The following is a 15363-nucleotide window of genomic DNA, read 5'->3' as shown; positions in this document are numbered from 1 at the left end:
CTTTTTTGATCTCAGAGGGATGACTCATTATGAATTTGTACCAGCTGGACAAACAGTTAACCAAGTTTACTATTTGAAGAGCTGAAAAGGCTGCGTGAAAATATGAGATGAAAACAACTGGAACTTTTCGCCAACCATTCATGGCTCTTGCATCACGACGATGTACCAGCTCACATGGCACTGCCTATGAGGGAGTTTTTAGCCAGTAAACAAATAACTGTATTGGAACACCCTCCCTACTCACCTGATCTGGCCCCCAATAACTTCTTTCTTTATCCAAAGATAAAGGAAATATTGAAAGGAAGACATTTTGATGACATTCAGGACATCAAAGGTAATATGATGACAGCTCTGATGGCTATTCCAGAAAGAAAGTTCCAAAATTGCTTTGAAGGGTGGACTAGGCACTGGCATCAGTGCATAACTTCCCAAGGGGAGTACTTCAAAGGAGACTAGTGATATTCAGCAATGAGGTATGTAGCACTTTTTCTAGGATGAGTTCATGAACTTAAATGTCTGACCTCGTATCTTAGGCTAGTATCCAAAAGTAATTTGTTCCCCCTGAGCATAGTTTAAATCTCATAATTTATGGGGCATTGGAAAGAGTACTCAAAGGGTCTTGCTTCAGTAGTGGGCAATAATTAGCCCTGCACTAAACACAGTTCTCATCTCACCTAGTAAATCTTAAAAGCTAGACTCAAAAAGATGAAGTAGTTTCAAGTAATCTACCTGTACCCCAGGACAAAATTCCAAACCATTTTAGGAACAAAAAACATTCAACACCCAAGAAGATGAAATTAACAGGGAAATATTACCCTAATGAGGAGAAAAGTAAATCATTTGAAACAACCTAGGACTTGCATAGATTTTAGCATCATTAGACAAAAACAATAAAGCAGTTATCACCATAATCTATGTGGTCAAAAAGTTAAGGTATGAAAGATATAAAAAAGACCCAAATCCAATCTCTAGAGATGAAAATTAAAATGTGTAAGATATAAAGTACACTGGATGAAATTAACACAGATATGATATTGCAAAACAAGATTGGTGAACTTAAAGACAGTAATAAAAACTACCCAAAATACAAATGGTGATAAAAAAATAATTAATATGAAGAGTATTAGTGGAACAACTCCAGGTAGTATAATATACATATAATTTTAGTATCTGAGTAGAAAAGGGGGCAAAAAAAATTTGAAGAAATAATGGCCAACATTTTTTCAAATTTCATAAAAACCTCTGTAAAACATAACAAATGACACCACTTTAAAATGGAGTCAGAGCTGCCATCCCAGAGCAACTAGCTTGCATGGCTTATGCTTCAAACCTTTGGAATGTTAAAATGGGGCAAAATAACCTTTGGACTGGGCCTAAAGTAACATTTTGTCCCAAAGAACTCTGCAAGGATAACAAGAAAGCAGATAGTATGGCTGTCTACCAGTCTGATGATTATGGAACTGAAAATTAAAAACATTGTTTAGCATTAGTGTCACTATGTTAGCTTATCTGCACCTATAGAAATTCCATCTTTCTATTGAAGTAAATGTTCCCTTTCCCTTTCTCATAAATACCCCTTACCTTTGTCTCCTGTTCCGAACACTCTTTGGGTTTCTGCCTGAATCAGTGCTTCCCCGAGTAGCTACCTTTTTTTTTCAATCTCAAATATATGCTTGTGCCTCTCATTTTGGCTTTTTATTTTTAGGTTAACATCAAAAACGCCACAAATTCAAAAGGCTCAAAGAAAAAGCTTCGATTTTTAAGCACAACAAACATGAAGAAACTACACCAATCATAATCAAATTTCTCAAAACCAGGATAAAATCGTTGAAGGAGGCAGAGAAGAAAAGACACATACATTATATATAGAACAACAAAGATAAAAATCATGGAAGATTTCTCTTTGGAAAGAATACAAGTGAGAAGGCAGTGCAGCAACGTCTTTAGATACTGAAAGGAAAAAAAAAAAACTAGAATTCTATAACTAGTGAAAATATATTTTTAAAAAAACAAAATATTTTTTAGACATTCAAAAGCTAAAAGGATTCATGACCAGCGGACCCACAAGGAAAATTAATAGGCAGGCAGAAAATGATGCCAGATAGAAATATGGATCCACACCAAGGGAAGAAGAACAGTGGAAATAGTAAACACAGGTAAATATACATAATATTTTCTTATTATTTAATTCTCTCTAAAAGATAATTTACTGTTTAAACAAAAATAATTGTTTTTGTTTATGTAACATGTAAAAGTAGAATGCATAAAATAGCCCAAAGACCCAGGGGAGAGAAAAGCTGCTATGGTACTAATGTGCGTTTCTTACTCTGTTTGTGAAGTTGTAGAACATCACCAGAAGGAAAGCTTGTGGTAAGTTAAAGATGTATGCTATAAACTACAGAACCACCACTAAAATAACAAAACAAAGAGTTACAGCTAATAAGACAACAAAAAAGATAAAATGAAATCATAAAAATAATCTAAAGAAGGCTGAAAAAAGAGGAAAAGAGGGAACAAAGTATAAATGGGAAAAATAGAAAACAAATAGTAAGATGATGATAGGTGAATAGCAGGAATGAGAGATGTGACTCACTACAGATTCTGCAGATATTAAAATGATAACAAGAAAATATGAACAATTTTATGCCAAAATATTGGAAAACTTAGATGAAATGGATGAATAACTTGAAAGACAAAAATCACCAAAGCTCACCAGGGGAGAAAAAATATTCTGAATAGCTCTATACCTATTTTAAAAACTTAATTATACATAAAATCCTTTTTGTAAAAAGAAGGTGAGGCTCAGATGCCTCACTGGTAAATACTACTAAACATTTAGGGAAGAAGATATATCAATTCTATACTCTTCCAGAAATTGAAGAGGAGAGTTCAGCATTATTATGATACAAAAACTTGACCTAGACATTACAAGAAAATTACAGACCAATAGCCCTTATTGAATACAATTTCAAACAAAATATTAGCAAATTAAAGCCAACAATATATTAAAATGAAAATACATTATGACCAAATAGAATTTTTCCCTGGAATACAAAGTTAGTTTAAAATTCAAAAACAATTACTTCATGATATTAACAAATTGAAAAAGAAAAACCATATAATCATCTCAATAGAAGCAGAAAAATCATTATACAGAATCTTGCATTCATTTCTGATAACAATTCTCACCAAAGAAGGAATAGAAGGGAACGTTCTCAACCCAATAAAGGGCATCTATGAAAAACCTACAGGTAACATCATACTTAATGGTGAAAGACTAAATGCTTTTCCCACATGATCAGAAATGAGGAAAGAATGTCTGTGCTCACTATTTCTATTTAATATTTTATTGGAGTCTCTAGCCAGTACAATAAGAAAAGAAAAAAGCCACCCAAGTTGGAAAGGAAGAAGTAAAACTTTACTCTCAGATGACATAATTCTATATATAGAAATCCAAAGGATCTACAAAAAAGCTACTGAGTTTTTCTGAAGCTGCAGGATATGAAATCACTGTACAAAAATCAATTGTTTTTCTATGTATTAGAAATGAACAATTGAAAATTGAAGTAAAAAATACTTTTATTATTTCATATAAACTGAAAACTACAAAACATTGGTGAGGAAAATTGAAGACCTAAATAAATGGTGAGATATACAATGTTCATAGGTAGGAAGAGTCAATATTGTACAGCTGTCAATTTTTTCCAATTGACCTATAGATTCAACACCATTCTAATAAAAATCGAAGCAAGCAGGCTATTTTCTTTAGACATTTATAAATTGATTCTAAAATTCAGATAGAAATCCAAAGGACCCAGAATCACCAAAACAACTTTGAAAAATAAGAACAATGTTAGAGAACTAACACAACCTGATTACAGCACTTATTATAAAACCAAGTAATCCAGACACTGGTATTTATATAAAGGTAAGTAGACCAATGGAACAGAGTAGAGAGCTCCCGGTCTCTCTCTGTCTCTCTCTCTCTCTCTCTCTCTCTCTCTCTCTCTCTCTCTCTCGATTTTGCACAAAAGTAGAATGAAATTCAGTGGAGAAAGAATAGTTTTTTCAACAAATGATGCTAAAACATCATTAGACATCCATAAGCAAGAAAATTAGCTAGCTCGTTCCTTGTATCACATACAAAATTTGATTCAATATGGATCACAGACCTAGAAATAAAAGTAGAAAAATTCTAGAAGGAAACGGAGGAGGTCTTATGATCTCTGATTAGTCCATGATTTCTTAAATACAACACCTAAAATACAGTCTATAAAGAGCCAAAATGATAAACAACACTTCATTAAAATTAAAAAGAAAAGCCACACACACTGGGAGAAAATATTGCAAAGCATGTATCTAAAACAGGTCTCCTCCCCAGAAAATATGAAGACTCTTAAACTCAACAATAAGAAAATAAGCAACTCCATAAGAAAAAATGGACAAAAATTTTGAACAGACACCCCATAAAAGATATACAGATGGCAAATAAGGACATGAAAAGATGTTAGAAATTCTTAGTTATTAGGGATATGCAAAGTAAAATCACAATCAGATACTGCTATATACCTATTAAAATGGTTGAAATTAAGAAGACTGGCCATACCAAGTGTTGGCAAAGACGAGGAGAAACTGGACTCTCATATGCTGTTTTCAACTACTGTGGAAAACAGTGTGGTAGTTTCTTAAAATGTGAACTATACACTTACATATAATCTATACATTTTCCTTATAGGCATTTGTCCAAAAGGAATGAGAGCATATGTCTATACAACAACTTGTACGTGAATAGTTGTAGCAGCTTTATGGGTAATGTAAAAAATATTAGAGACAACCCAAATGTCATGAACAGGTTTTATAAATAAATTATTATATATCCATCCAATAGAATACTAATCAGTAATAGAAAATGAATGGATTATTAATCCATGCTACAACCTGGATGAATCTCCAAGTAATTATGCTTCGTAAAAGAAACCAGTAAAGAGTTCACACTTTTGTATAAAATTTCACAAAATGCATACTGGTCTACAGTATAGCAGGTCTGTGGTTACCCAGGGACTAGAGGTTGGGTGGGAGGAGTGAGAGGGAGGGATTATAACTTTTGGAGGTGGTGCCTGATTCATTATCTTGATCACAACGATGGCTTCGTGAGTGTACACATGTGTTAAAATTGATCAAGTTTAATATTTCAGAACAAAATATCACAAAAAGAAATACTGGGCTCTATATCATATTACATCTCTTCTACTGAGTTAGACTAGATTACTGTCCAAAAATATTCTCTATATCCAATTCTTGATTTGAGCTTGGCTGTATGACTGTTTTTTGGCCAATGGATATTGGCAGGTGTAACACAAGAAGGAGCTTAAAATGTGGTTGTGTTTTTGGATTCCCCCTCTCTTGATTTTTCCTAGTCATGGGAAGGACTTCCCCTGGGTCACTCTTAGTCCTTCATCCTGGACAACAGAATTAGCAGGTGAGGAGCAGACCTGGCCCCAATCCTCTAGAGGCCTAGCTGTACCTGCTGCTAGTAGCAGAACCACCCAGCCAACGACGTCCTAGATCAGCTGACCCCCATGTTTGTTAATATCATGAAGGTGACTTGTACACACGAGAAGTAAATCCTTCTTATAGTACATTATAGTATATTATAGATTATGTTATACTATAATCCTCATTATAGTATAGTTGTTTGTTACACAGCAACAGCTGAGTGATACACCCACTGAAAAATTGAGATACACCCCTTGTCAAAATTGAGATTTGGAGCCAACCATACATACCTTTGAATCTGGGCTTCCCAAGAGGATCAGTTTCTCTTGTTGGACTTGAGCTAAAGTCAGTTATATTACCTGAGAATGGAATATAATAAATAATTTTGGCAAAAGATAAAGTTTCACAATACAATAAAAAGTAGTAAAGACTCTACATATTTAATATGTCTCCTAGTCAATTGCTGGCAACTTTGATTTCTATTATTATTATTGTTCATATTATCCACAATAAAAGGCCTTTGTGTCCTGCTGCAGGTACTTTAGAGTGTAACAATGTTTTAAGGATGACAACCAAGTAGCTAATACTCACTAATAAATTAAGGTATGTGTAATTAGTAATGACATATGATTTAGTAAGAAGCATTGGGTAATCCAGATCTTTTCACAAATAATTTTCTAAAAACGTGTGCACTTTCCCCTGTCTGTGAAGCGAAGGAGCATGTTCTATACCAAAGCATTAAAAATAAGTATCATTTAAAAAGACTCATATTAATCATAAAATTGAGTAAAATAGATGATCCAGAACTAAGACTCTTCCCCCACTAGTTTGAAATCTTTTAGTACTTTGTAGCTAAGCCTCCAGCGGGAAGTGACTGACATACTAACCAAGATCTTCTCCTGAGGCAGGAGCTGTTGGTTGCTTTTTATCTATCTCTGTTCTCTCAGAGGGAGCTCCAGTAGGTCTGAGTGTTGCCCTCAAGGGTGGGGAAGTTACTCGGCCTGATGAAATGATTCCTGTAATGGAGAATTCATACAAAGCAGTCAGACCTTCTAGGAGCACTGCCAAGTTCCCCATTTATTTATCCAATACATATTTATTAAACACTTACCATTAGCTTGGCACTATATGCCAGGCTTGGAGAGAAAACTAGACCTGGTGTCCTTGATGGAGATAGATGTGTGAGCCAATGTATTGAAGCATTATAGATATTGTGAAAGAACTGGATAAGGTCACAGAGAGGGGAGGGAGCAGTAATGTCTGCGGGGACAGATGAAGGGTTTGGGATGGGGGAAGGTGGCAATGTCTTCACAGAGGATGTGCCAATGAAGAAGATAAGTGATCAGTAGGTGGGTATGAGAGCTGTATGCTAGTCAGAGGTTGCCAGAAGAACCAAGTCAGGGAAATATGAAACCATTTGGAGTGTTTAATTTGAAGGGGTGAGAGCCGAGTGCTCTGGGTGCAGTGAGAGCTGAGAGTAGAGGGTGGGGAAGGGAGGTCATAAGGAATCTTCCATGCCATGGATTTGAACATTATTTTTAGACAACAAAGACCCAATGGAAGATTTTCAATAGAGAAGTAACAAGGTCAGATGAGAAGAGGGTGGATGGTTAGGGTGCAAGGCTGGTGGCTGAGAGAGAAGTCAGGAGACACAGCAGTTGTGCAGGCAAGGGCTGTGTCACCGTGAGCTACAGCAAAAGCAGTGAGGCTAAATGGAAGGTGTCAGACCTGGGAGAGGTCAAGGAGATGTAATGGCCTGACTTGGAGATGAATTGGTGTGGCTGAAGAAGAAGAACAAGATTTCTAAGATAACATCTGTGATTCTGGCCTACTAGACAGAACAATGGGGCCCAGAGATGCCATATTCCAGTGTCTCCTCCACTAAAAACACTAATAGGTCTCCAAAACTGGATCCATCCCAAGGTTCAGGCAAGTCTGGGTGTCTAGGGTACAATGGGTGCTAGATTGGATTTTATAGTTCTGGGAAAAGGAATCGTTCTCAGACAATAAAGAGTCAAGGGGTACAAGACTGACCCACAGACCATGGCCCAGCATGAAATCATGGATAAGTTCACTCAGACGGGCTTCTGGTCCAACCCCGGCAGACTCGTGCTCCTGGTCGTGGTGGGAGAGGGCCACAACGAGAGGGTGAGCAAACACCAAGAGAAGCTGCACAGCAGCCCGCAGGAGAATTTTAGAGTCGGCAGAGCCAGCAGGAAATGCTGGCATAGCACTTTCACCCTGGCAAGGAGAGGGGCACTCTAAGGTCTCTGTAGATCTGGACATAGGGGACAATGGAGGATGCCACATGGTAGCCTAAGACAGTTCTCGCATGCACATTCAGGCCAGGCCCTGATTCCTGAATTCAGGATGCACTTTCTGTCATGGTTATCGGACCCAAACTGTGCAACTGCTCTTGTTTGTGTTTAGCTCCTCGATGCAGCCATTTCCTTAGAGGTAGAGGTGGATAGCAAGACTGGGAGCTGGGAGATTAGCGTTAATCTCACAGGTGGAATGTATTTATGTTTCTGTTCTTCAGCTGGGGGTGCTGTACCAGAGCTATCGTTACTGATGGGAGAGAACAAGGGTTTATATGGCAGGAACCAAGGCCATGGGTCTGCTGCTGAAGACACAGCATTTATAGGGAAGCCTTGTGTGGGGAGACCCTGAGTTTTTCATGGGAGTCACTCAGGCATCACTTTCAGCCTGTGACTCATCCAATTTGACCCCAGGTTCCAATTAATGAGGAAAACCAGGTATGCTCACTGGGGCTATGTCCCTGGGCCTTGACTCAGGGAGACACCAGATGCACAGATGAGAGGCTGAGTCCTCCTTCCTGATCTAAAACAATTAGACTTCACCTTGCATGCGATGCCTCTCCACCACCATGCCCCTCTTTGATCCTATAAAAAGTGTGACATCCATTTCCTTTCACATAAACTCTTATCACTGTCATCTTTCATAGCTGTCTTTAACACTTTAATCCTGATTCTACCTATAAGATATTTAAGAAGTAGAGATGGTGGCAAGAGGGAGGAAAGATGGGGAACATGCTGTGATCAGCTGGTAAGTCCAGTGGGAGAGCCCTTAAGAGAAATGAGGTAAAGCTTTGCTCTGGACTGGGGTCAATTTTCACTGATTCTTAATTTCACTCATTTATTCACTCAGTGATTACATATCAAATATCTTCTATGTGCCAAGCACTGGATTTGGTTCTGGGAATTCAGAGAAAATGTACCAAAGATTCTGTCATCACAGAGTCTAGTAGAGAAGGCAAGGATGCTAAGAAACAAGTATAAAGCAATTTGCTCTTGGCTGTGACAGGTTTGTATCAAGAACCAATAGAACAGAGAGGCAATGCTAAGACTACTTTGAGGAGCTAGAGAAGGCTTCTTCAAGAAAAGGGTGAAGTATGCGTATCCCAGGTGACTGGGAGGGGTCATTCTCGCAGGAGACAACACACGCCAAGGCACAGAGGTGAGAGGCAGCTTGACTTCTAAAATATAGTCCTGTGTTGTTGCACAGCCTAGAGCTGCTAATATTTTAGTCCCTACTCTTCCCCCTACTAATAATACTGGGACCAGCGTGAAGGCTGGTGGGCAGGGGAGCTTTCAATGAGATGCATAGGATTTTATTTCAGAAGACAGAATGATAAGCTGATGAGAAGGCATCACATTTTCCGTTACCCCTGGTGGGTTGGCAATGTACCATATCTTGTCCGAAATAAAATCTACTTCTTGAAGGGCCTGAGTTAGTTTCTGTCTCGGCTCCAACATCTAAGAAGCACACTGGCCTAGATGCTTTTTTTTCAGTCTACCCAATGAGAATCAGGACAGGATTCAGTGATTTACAGCGTCTGGTCTTCAGGGCCCACGCAAATATGTGCCACACACATCAAGGGCTTGTCCATTCCCTGAACTAGTACACCAAGAAGGGCTTGTAAAAACAAAATCAGGGAGGGATAAGGAATGTATATGACTGACGTACCTGCACTTCCTGGCTTTCCAGTGACGTTATTTGGTGGCAGTGGTTTTCTTCGGGGGGGTATAGGTCTAGGTGGCAAGGGTGGGCGGCGAGTGCCTGGGATTATAGCTAAGAGATTATATTACAGATAAAGCTGTCATAAGCATTCACTCTATACAAATCACAAGTTTTTAAAAACTAAAACATTTGGTAATTAGTAGTTGGATGACAGAAAATACTCTATGGAAAAGTGCTTGAGTAATATTTTCTAATATTCTTCTAAATTAATGTTTGTAGTATACCCAGGGATAATGAAGCACATTAGTACATGGAAAAGAATCTTCTAATTATAGATAAAGATATACAGGCATATTTGCCTTTTGAAAGGCTGTATAGATGCATAGAATTTAACATCTTTAGTTTCCCATATAGGCTCAACTGTAGCATTTCCGAGCTTCCTTGTCTCCAAATGCCTTTGATTTTGAGACTACAATTCTTACACCTGTATAGCTTCAAGTTATTAAAGCATATAATTTCTCCTTTAGTGGGTGATCCACCCCTGCCCCCAACACTATTATGTAATTATAATTAAACACGTTCAGAACTTAAATTATTACAACAAAGAAGCCCTGAAGACAGAAGCTGGAACCCTGTGCCTACAGAGAGAAGAGTCACTGTAAAGGGTTGTGTACTGTACCGGGGCACCTGGCCGGAGGTGTGTAAGTGGGAGCCAGTTTAACTCCCACTCTGCTCATCCACCTACACACTCTGTTGCAAGGCTGCCACCCCAGAGTAAGGGCACACTTTTCTAAATGGTTTGCCTAAAGGGCAGAGGGAAGTGGTATCATTTATAAATTGCACAAGGTATCTAGTTTGCACAAAGGCTGTCAAGGCTAGACGTGCCTGCAGCAGTCGACCTTAATCCTGTAGGATAGCTTAAAAATTCTTCTCTTCACATAATAGACATTGGCTTAAAAATCTTTAAGCACAGACAATCTTTGACTATCCAGGAAAATGCCCTGTGGTTTTAAGTGCTGCTTAGGATACCAGGAGGTAGGTACGTGCAAGTGCATGCATGTCTGTGGAGGGGAAGTGGTACTGATGGACCTGTACACCAGACATTAATACACCAGAGTAGGTTTCACAGTATCCTTTCAAAACACACAGAGTCCTTATTCAATGCAAAGATATTCCAAGTCACCAACTACGTAATTTTGGCTTAAAATAGAGAGCATAGTCTTAAACTAGAAACACAAATCCTGTCAGTCAAAAGCCTATTGTAATAAATTACAGAAGAGCAAAATTTGAACATGAGATGAAAACTAGAGCCCACAGCGACTTGTCAGCATTTGTCCGTTGTGGCCCCTCAGACCATGATATAAAGCAATTATTCAATTGGTACCCCCTTTAGAGGTTTGCAGTAATGTTTAATTTGTGCACTAAGAGCACTTTTCATTCCCCCAAAGGTAAGATTTTGGAATGTGTTCCTAGCAAACCCCATGTCCTGTTAGCATGATTCCAAAGCACTGGGGACTGTGTAGCTACTGCTGTTTTTGCTGCAACAAAAGTTACTGCCAGAGTTTCAGTGCAGAGCTGAGGAAGGCAGTGAGCACCTTTTCCCTACCTGGTTTTTTTGTGAAGTGAGTAGAATCCACCGACGCATTTCTGCCAGTGCCTGATGGCTTCGGTGGTTGTTTGACCCCTATGAGAAGAGATAAGAACGTGGAATAAATACATCGCAAAAAAGTGCTAAATGTTCTTCTTCATGGAAACTTGGGAGAGTTGTCAGTGGCAATGTGCATTCTTTGCAGAGCAAGGACACTGGTGATTTTGTGCCCAGACGTTTTAATTGGCTTCTCCCATCTACATATTGAAAAAATATTCAAAGGCCTACATTTCTTGACTGTGATATTTTCTTAGGCGTCAACATTTGATTGTGGATTGTGGTTTTGTCTTTATTTTCCATGGTACCATCCCACACTGCCTTCCTAGGTGGTATTGCCTCACCAGGAAGATTTCTTCTGCAGGGACTGGCCATTTTTTTTTGCCAGTATTCATGGGTACATTTTGTGGTTTCTTTTAAAAAAAGAATTTCCTCCAACTACTCTATCCCCATTAAAAAAAACAAAACCTTAAAATTCCAATGTGTTTGAGCCTATACTGAATGGATTGACTTTTAAAATATTTCTGGAGGGGCTTTCACTATCCAGCTGGTTAGGCCACAAACTGGATCTGTACCTTTGAGATTTGTAAATTAGGCCTGGGCAGGCCTGGAAATCCAACTGCTATTTAAAGGAAACTGATCTGAAAATTGCTTTGTGTGACATTTTATCTTCTAAATTTCTCAAACATAATCTGGTGGTTATTATTACTCAGCTCTTCACCTAAAAACACATGCCTGGAGTTTGGGTGGCTGCCCTCAGGGTAGAGAAAACCAATTTAGAATTCATCCTATTTTTTAAAGTCACAATTCTTTTACATTATAAAATAATCATCCCTGATGTGGCTGACAGTCTTTATTAAGAAAGAATAGAAACAGACATTTTTAGAATCTAAAAGTAAATATCACATTACATATAATGGCCAATGCTAAAAAAAAAAAATGACTCTATACCCTGAAGACCTTCCTATAATTCACATATTAAAAACTGAGAACATTTAATTAATATACTAGTTAGTACATTAACAATGACAAGCACAACCAGAAGCATAATCCTGTTTTGAGGGCTCACTGTGTTACATGGACACTGTAGGGACATTACACACTCAATCTCATTAATGTGCAGACAGATATATTGATTAAATATACAACAAAAGCTTTGCTTGCCGAAAATTAGGCGATATTCCCACATTAATTTATGAAATTAAATATTAATTATAATTACTATAGTATTACAAACTAACATTATAATTAATATAATGCTGTGATAATTAACATCATGTATCAACATTATAATTATTAATATAATAATTATGATTAATATTAATTGATGAAAACTAATATTTCAACCCCACATTCTCTGCTCTTTGAATAAGAGATAATAAATTAAATCATGGTGAGCGTTTATATGGACTCATGAATTAAATGTTACTTATTGTGGTAGGAAAAAAAATGTTTGGGGTGAATGATTTTTGTGGCTAATCCCACAGGCATGGTGAAAACAAATGGTTCATTAGTCCTCTTCCTGTGCCCCACTCTCAGTGGTGATGCGGCTGAGGAAATGACTCATTTGGGTGGCTCCTCTGGGTATGGCACAGGGAAATGAAAAATACTTCCATCTGTGTCACTAGGATAACCTGGCTTGGTGAGATTTGATTTACCACTATTGTTTGAGGGTAAAAAATGTACCATATACTGTAAAAGGCTAGTAAGCTGTGTGTGTCTTTTATAGATTTTTCTTCACAGTCTTTCTCCACATCATTTTACCCTTAAAAAAACAAAATGTTTTGATTTGATACTGTGCAAGCACCTTACAGGTTCATTACCTGATTTGATCCTTATAACATTCTGCGTAGAGACACCACCCAGGTCCCACAGATGAGGAAACCCAAAGGCAAGGGGAGATTGAGCGACTTGCCCAAGGATGCACAGCTACCAGTGGTGGGATTCAGACCCACTTGTGCATGGCTCCAAAGCCTATCTCTTAAGCACTAAGTGGGGGTACAGAGTACTGTTTTGCTGCTGTCGTTTTCTTCTTTCTCTTACTCCTTCTAACGACTCGAAGTGACTTTAGCCCTAGAGTCCTATACTCTGTCTTTTGGATGGTTTGAGGTGCCACCACTGTGTAAATGGCGGTGATAGGCAAGCGTGTCTCATCCAGCCGTGCCACTGATGTACGGAACTCGGAGAATAACACAAGGCTGACAGCGGACGCCACCAGGCACATGCACACCCAGCAAGCCACAGGCGAGTGGAACGGATAGTTAGGAGAGAATTCAAAATTCTGCAGGGTTACTTTAGGAATAAGACCATCGATACAAACTCCCCTGGCCTATTTTCTAGTTAAGGGAGAAACCGGCCATTTTCTGTTGCCTTTCCTACATAGGTAGAGACAGAAGCATCATGCTGATATGATCCTTAAATGTAAATACCCAAATCAGTAAACTGGCAGCTGGTAAACTGGACTTTCTCCAGCTTTCAAGCAGTGAAAGCTGGTGGTGGATGAAAATGTTGGTGATAGTCCTACAAGAGGCAGCCGTGGGGCTCAGGGAAAGAATGTTGAACTGGGGACAGGAGACTGAACTCCAGTTCTGGCCTTGCCTCCACCTAGCTGTGGTTTGCAAGTCAGCCAGGCAGCGGTGTGAGCACAGAGCCCGGAGACCAGTGAACTTCTGTTGCCCTGAATCCTGAATCCGAAGAGAGCAAGTGAAGGCCAAAGTAGCTCAGAGGCAATGGGAGGGAAAGGAAGAAGCCTGTAAGAGAGATACTGTAGAGGAAGAATCCTCAGGAATTGGCACCCAGTGAGCCTGTCTGGCCCAGGCTGTGACCTGGTTTCTTTTTCCCTCAGGCAGAATTCATCCACATATTTTCTGGAGGGCAGAGGTGGCTTTGGAAGCTGCAGTGTGAGACCCCAATTGCCAAATGGGAGTTTTCCAAAAATCTCTGGATTTACATAATTCACCTCTTAGGAATTTATGGTCGAAAATGAAGTAATGATTTGGGTATTTTTAACCATGGTAACAAAAGCTTTGTAAAGAAACATAGTAAACTGGGCACATCAATTTCCAAAGGTATCAGAGACTCTATTCCCTGTGATCAAAAGAGGGTGGTCATTATGGATCGTGGGTCTCCTCACCCTTGTCTGCAAATCTTATCACCTGGCTAAAAAGTCAGGGGTGATGAGCCAGCAGATTGGAAGATTTCGCCCCAGCTCACACACATTCCTCACTTGGGAGGAGCCTGGGTTCTGGTGGCAGCACGCTCCATGGGGAGCAGTGACGTGCATCTCATTAGGATGTAGAGAAGGGAGTCTGGGGTTCAGGTATCGAACATAGCTGTCAAACCACATGTGCCAAATGATTCCTTGCCTGGCACATAATAGCTTTTCAGTAAATGTTGGTTGAATGAAAGGACAGCTGCACAACTCAGCAGCTTTCTTCGATAGGGAGAAAGTTGGAGAGATTGTCTAACACGGTCAGCAAACTTATTCTGTCAGTAAATACTTTCAGACAGTAAATACTTTCAGCTTTGTAGGCCACATATCACTGTCACAACTATTCAATTCTGCCACTATTTTGAAAGCAAGCTATGTTTTAATAACACCTTTATTTACAAAAATAAACAGTGAGCTGGATTTGGTTTATAGGGCGGTAGTTTATGTGATCCCCTGGTGTAGTGCATGCTTGTTGCATCTCTGGAGTCAGATCTCACGTTGGTTATAATATGTAGAATACATCAGTTAAGCCAAGACACAGCTCTGGAAAGCATGAAAAAACAAAGTGCTGGAACAATGACTTACCTAAAACCTCAACCTCTGCAGCAACTTCCTAACTTTCAGGTGGAGCAGTATTTATGTACATAGGTATGAAATGCACATAAAGCAGGATAAACACCTGTACTAATGTTATGAAATAAGAAACTTGGCTTCAGATGGTTTAAAAAGTTCTGCAGTTTATGGAGTCATTGCAAGATTTTTATACAGGTGCAAATAATCAAAAGTCGATAGTTTTGAGACCTTAGAATCTTTCTTCTTTAGTTTTCCCGGGGCACAACCTTAAGTGGCCTAAGGCCATGAAGAATATGTCCTATAATCCTAAACACTTCCTTTATCAACCAATTTTTTAAAAATGTAATGTATCTGGGCTGAAAACTTTAGCAAGGAAAATGTATGTAAGATGGATAATAAAGATAAATATTCTGGGAAAGATGTCAAACTTAGATAAGGAATAAGTTGACACAGAAAT

At 38.8% G+C, this 15363-nt stretch overlaps 1 protein-coding gene across 39 annotated transcripts in view; it reads right to left on the bottom strand.

Moving 5' to 3' along the window:
- ABI3BP (ABI family member 3 binding protein) overlaps window positions 1-15363 on the bottom strand; it is a 259027-nt gene that overhangs the window by 29898 nt on the left and 213766 nt on the right. For all 39 annotated transcript variants that reach the window (XM_074332670.1, XM_019756510.2, XM_074332723.1 and 36 more), the window contains 4 exons: window positions 11084-11161; window positions 9484-9588; window positions 6384-6512; window positions 5787-5855 (listed from right to left, as the gene is read on the bottom strand). In XM_074332670.1, coding sequence (XP_074188771.1) covers window positions 5787-5855; window positions 6384-6512; window positions 9484-9588; window positions 11084-11161 — 381 coding nt within the window. The remainder of the gene's footprint in view (window positions 1-5786; window positions 5856-6383; window positions 6513-9483; window positions 9589-11083; window positions 11162-15363) is intronic.

This window comes from Rhinolophus sinicus, linkage group LG01 (assembly GCF_036562045.2).
Source record: "Rhinolophus sinicus isolate RSC01 linkage group LG01, ASM3656204v1, whole genome shotgun sequence".
NCBI lineage: Eukaryota > Metazoa > Chordata > Mammalia > Chiroptera > Rhinolophidae > Rhinolophus > Rhinolophus sinicus.
This window is presented reverse-complemented; position numbering and strand designations above follow the sequence as displayed.